This window comes from Olea europaea, chromosome 21 (genome assembly GCF_002742605.1).
Source record: "Olea europaea var. sylvestris chromosome 21, O_europaea_v1, whole genome shotgun sequence".
In the NCBI taxonomy this organism is placed as follows: Eukaryota; Viridiplantae; Streptophyta; class Magnoliopsida; order Lamiales; family Oleaceae; genus Olea; species Olea europaea.
In genome coordinates this window covers 277,501-282,396 of record NC_036257.1, presented here as the reverse complement: position 1 = coordinate 282,396, position 4,896 = coordinate 277,501, and the positions used below count along the sequence as shown (strand labels likewise).

Below are 4,896 nucleotides of genomic sequence, written 5' to 3'. Positions count from 1 at the left end.
TTAGATTTTATTGTTGAGGCATTGGAAAAATGTGAAATTTTAAGTGGACGGGAACTTATTCAAGAAATGACCCTTCAGCACTCTGGTGATACACGATTGAGTTCACATTATAATTCTTTGGTCAGCTTGCTTGCCATGTTCTCTTCTGTTTTTGATGTACTTGCAATGATTGTTGAAGATGAATTTTGTTCTTGTGATCAAAGATCTGATGCAACAAATTTACTAGAGTCAATACAAAAATTTGATTTTGTATTTAATCTACAATTGATGAGAAATGTCTTGGGGATGTCAAATGAACTGTCAAAGGCATTGCAAAGGAAAGATCAAGATATTGTGAATGCAATGCAATTGGTGAGATTGTGCAAACGATGACTCCAAATGCAATTGGTGAGATTGTGCAAACGATGACTTCAAATAATGAGATACGAAGGGTGAGACTCATTTTTGGAAGAAGTATGTTCTTTTTGTCAACAACATTACATTCATATACCCAACATGGATGATATGTTTGTACGCCTTGCACTTCGTGGTCGCCCTCAGCGTAATTCTCCAGAAATTACAAATTTACATCATTACCGAGTAGATTTGTTCTATTTTGTCATCGATTTACAACTTCAAGAATTGAATGATTGTTTCTTGGAGGTAAATATAGAGTTACTCCTTTGTGTAGCTTGTTTATGTCCACAAGATTTATTTTCTTCTTTTGACAAGAAAAGCTTGATTAGACTTGCTGAGCTTTATCCATTAGATTTCTCTGTAGTAGATGTCATTGTACTTAACGATCAATTTGAGACTTATATTTTTGACATGTGTTCTAACAAAGAGTTTGAAGGGTTGAATGACCTTGGTGATCTTGCGAAGAAGTTAGCTCTGACAAAGAAAGATAGGGTATATCCATTGGTTTACAGACTTTTGACTTTGACATTGATTTTACCGGTTGCTACTGCTACTGTGGAGAGAGTCTTTTCTGCAATGAGTATCGTAAAGGATACATTGCGCAATCGGATGGGTGATCAGTGGATGAATGATAGTACAATTGTTTATGTAGAGAAAGATATATTTTTGAAACTTGATAATGAAGTTGTTGTACGATGATATCAAAATATGAAAACTCGCAAGGAACAAGTTTAATATATAAATTATGTCGTTTTTAGTATTGTTCTAATATTGTTTTACTTTTTTTTATCATTATTAAATCTATGACCAAAACCTCGAAGTTCGGCGTCGAAAAATGATGCCCGCACTGAACATAAATCCTGGCTCTACCCCTAATGGCTCGGAGATGTTATTGTTTAAGTGCGATTATAAATTTATTGCATAAATTTATCGAAGCTATACTGTATTATTTCTTAACTTTCATTACGTGGAGAGTCGAAAACCTAATTGCTTTTCTTTAATTAGGCACACGCTTTAGTTTAATCAATGTGACATTTGTTAGGCCTTTTAAGCAAAATACCACGCAGGAAACTATTCTCCGAGGCAAGCAGCAATAGGAGTGTTACCTCTTCCACCTTCACGTCCAAGGCGCTGAGACCATCCACCATTGCTTCGATCACCTTCGATTTTGAGGTGTTAAGAGCGTAACCTAATGCCTCATCAACGACAAACTCTAAGTCGACATAACTCATTGCAGACGTATTACCTCTTTTCTCCAAGATAATCAGATGAGACTCAACCCTTAGCCACTAGAAATTTTACAACTATCGGAATGTCCAAATATTATTGATCCTATTTTGGGGGTTCTCTTCTTATGAGTGATCACTTTGTATACAGGTGATTGGGAGTATATGATTTGCTTGCTTGCTTCTCTTCTTCCATTTGTAGCTATTTCCTTCGAAATATTTATTCTTTTAATAGCAAAGCCATTGATTCATAGACCCTTCATGTCTGCCTCTTTAGCTTTTTAGCTTTCTTGTCCAGCATAATTCTTGAATCTGGGCTGTATATATCCTGGCATGAGGAAGAAGATTGGAGCTTTCACAGTGAAGAACGGGATTTGATCTCTGATTCGGAGGACTAAATTACTTTTCCTCATCGTAGCAGCATATATTATTTGAATTTAAATTTGAATTTTCTTATATCCTGCAATTACATTAACCCCTGTTCGACAACTATTATTTCAACTTTTTCATTATATACTCATTTTCAATTATACATTCATATAATAAAATATTTTACACGCAAATTTATTTTTTTCAACTTTTTAACTAGGGCCCCATTTCGTATTCATTTTTTTTCAAAATGTATTTTTCTCTCTTCTTTTCAACCACACATTCTTCATTAAAATAATATTACACGTAAATCAGAAGCTTTTCCTTATTTTTTAACGACATATTTTCTATCAATTTACTATTCCAAAATACATATATACACTAAAATGGCTCTCGAATACCTTCTATGTATTCTCTAGAAAGTTACTATTCAAAACTTTATTTTACCAAAATAAGGATTGTCATACAGAGCTAAACGAATGGCGTAATGTAAGCCATCACAAGTTTCAGCTACAAAACGATTAATGATAGTAATTTTGGACGTCATTAATTGTTGGCGTGTCACTAGCTATTGAAGTGTTCCAATTACAAAAAATAAAAAAATAAAGAGATTCAATCCGTAATTTTGGATTATTTCTGTATAATATCGGTACATACAGTATATAAATTATCATGCAGCATTTCATGAATTATTATTTTCCTTGGTTATATGTTAATTTTCCTCCACTTTATATCATAGATCATGTTTGGGCCAACCACAAAAATTGATTAAAATTTATGTCAAAATTAACATTTAATTTTAACCAAACACTATGGATTTCAAAACTTTTGAATTCCATCAACTTTTATCAAAGAGTAATACTAGTTAGCACCATAATATTTAACATCGATCTAGTTGGCAATACTAGTTATATTAAATTACAGATTCAATTAAATTAAGGGAATTATGTCCCATTTAATAAGAAATATGATATGCTGACACTTAGACTATTGTTTAATATCAATGGTGCTGGATATTATTTTTTTATTAAAATCTATTAGTAATGTAATTTTTGTTTAAATCAAATAAGTAATAACGTGTTTAAAAATTTTTTGTATTGCTTTTCAAGTAGATTTAGCCCATTTTACAGAAGAAACTCTATCACCATTTTGTTAAATTAATCATATTCGAAAGTAGATCATAGGTAGCTTTGATAATAATTCTAGCATCTGATTAGTACTCATTGCTAAAGCATGTCACTTCTCAAGTCCAAAATCACACGGAAAAGATCTGTTATGTTTACATTCATATTGACACCTTGAATGACATTCCACACACATGACGGTGGAGTCAGAATTATTTTATTAGGCTCGAATATACACACAACATTATTCCCACACAAAATCAATGGTAAGTAACTCTAAATACAGTTTAATTATTAAAAAAAGAGAAAAATAAACAGATAATTCAATAATAACTCTTGGACAGGAGTAATGGGCCAATTGGACAGCCACTTGTCATCAGAGATCCTTTGATTCTTGAGATAACGTTTTAAATACATCATCACTATAATTCTTTCAAAGCCTAACAGATTAATTCTGCAAAAATGGCAGCAAAATTGGTCATATCTTCTCCTCTCAGCCCACTTTCCACTAAACTATTTTCTTCCTCTTTTCAACCTCAACCTTCGTTCGCATCAAAAACTAGGAAAACCCAGTTCAGAATTTCTGCAATAGGTTTGTAACAAACTTTATTGAATAAATAATATATCTTAATGTTGGTATGTAGTACTGGATACAGCATGTAGTATGTACCAAAACACTTATAATTGCTTTAAGGAGATGGTTTTGGTATTGGCAGGGGAAGGAGAGAATGAGCTCAAGAAAGGAGGGAAGAAGAAATTTATCACCAAAGAAGAGGAACCAGAACAGTAAGTCTTTTTTGACACTCATTTTGGTTCATAATCTTTTAGTTTTGAAAGTGAAATAGATATTTATTTATTTATTTTTAATCAAAAGTTTAGTTGTTGAAACACATGTTGTCCTATTATATTATTTGAAATATGAAATGTTGGATTCGAGGTATTTGATCAGGATTAAAGACTATTGGTACGTAGTATTTGACGGGTTTGATCACAATAAATTTATAATGTATGGATATTAGATTCCTTTTATTATGTTTGGTAAACAAAGTTGGATGAGATTCAACATTATTATTCGTCGTGTCGGATGGAACACAATATTAATACTTAGTATAGGATATGCTCAAACAGTATAAGGATAAATTTGAGGTTCTTTTTGTTAAGGATATATTGAAATATAAATGAACATATAAGTTTGGCTACTCTCAATGAGGTTGACCTTTTGAGATGTAGTCCAATCTTAATACTTTTTTCCTTAATATGTTGTTTATTATTGTATAGTCAATATCTTTTTACCCCACTGCACAAAATGATTAAAAATCGAGAATGGCTTAATCAACTTGAATTTTCAAGATTAAGTAGTCCCAATCTGGATAATTATGGGTCTAAAAGACATCCAAAAAGTCAGTATAGCACGTCACTCTGGCTGCCATGAGTTTCGATAAATTGGAATTTTTTTCCCCTTATGTCAGACAAGGCTTGATAGACGTGAACTAGAATGATCCATTTAATGTTTAGGAGTCATTGTCTCACTTGTGCAAGAATTTTTGAAAGACGAGCTATCAATAGGATATATATATATATATATATACACACACACAACAATCTTGGACTAAAATAGGTAAAACACAGCACTGAGCTTTGTCAATGCATTTTCGAGCTGGGGTAATATATGGACACTGCACAGTTCATCCCCTTGAACCCAGTCCCAAACAAAATGAAAGTCTATGGCGATGTGCTTCATGTGCCACCAGGTTTGCATCAGGGCCTCAGCAAAGTGTTCC

The 4,896-nt window shown here is 32.5% G+C and overlaps 2 protein-coding genes across 2 annotated transcripts in view; both read left to right on the top strand.

Moving 5' to 3' along the window:
* The first annotated feature begins 495 nt into the window (after window positions 1–495).
* Window positions 496–1,095, top strand: LOC111371009. Its single transcript, XM_022992938.1, has one exon. The coding sequence runs from the start codon at window positions 496–498 to the stop codon at window positions 1,093–1,095; it is 600 nt and encodes a 199-aa protein (XP_022848706.1).
* A 2,424-nt stretch (window positions 1,096–3,519) lies between these two features.
* Window positions 3,520–4,896, top strand: part of LOC111370344 — a 2,601-nt gene continuing 1,224 nt past the window's right edge. Inside the window, exons 1-2 of the mRNA XM_022992010.1 lie at window positions 3,520–3,707; window positions 3,832–3,901. Of these exons, the coding sequence (XP_022847778.1) occupies window positions 3,578–3,707; window positions 3,832–3,901 (200 nt within the window). The 5' untranslated portion in view covers window positions 3,520–3,577. The remainder of the gene's footprint in view (window positions 3,708–3,831; window positions 3,902–4,896) is intronic.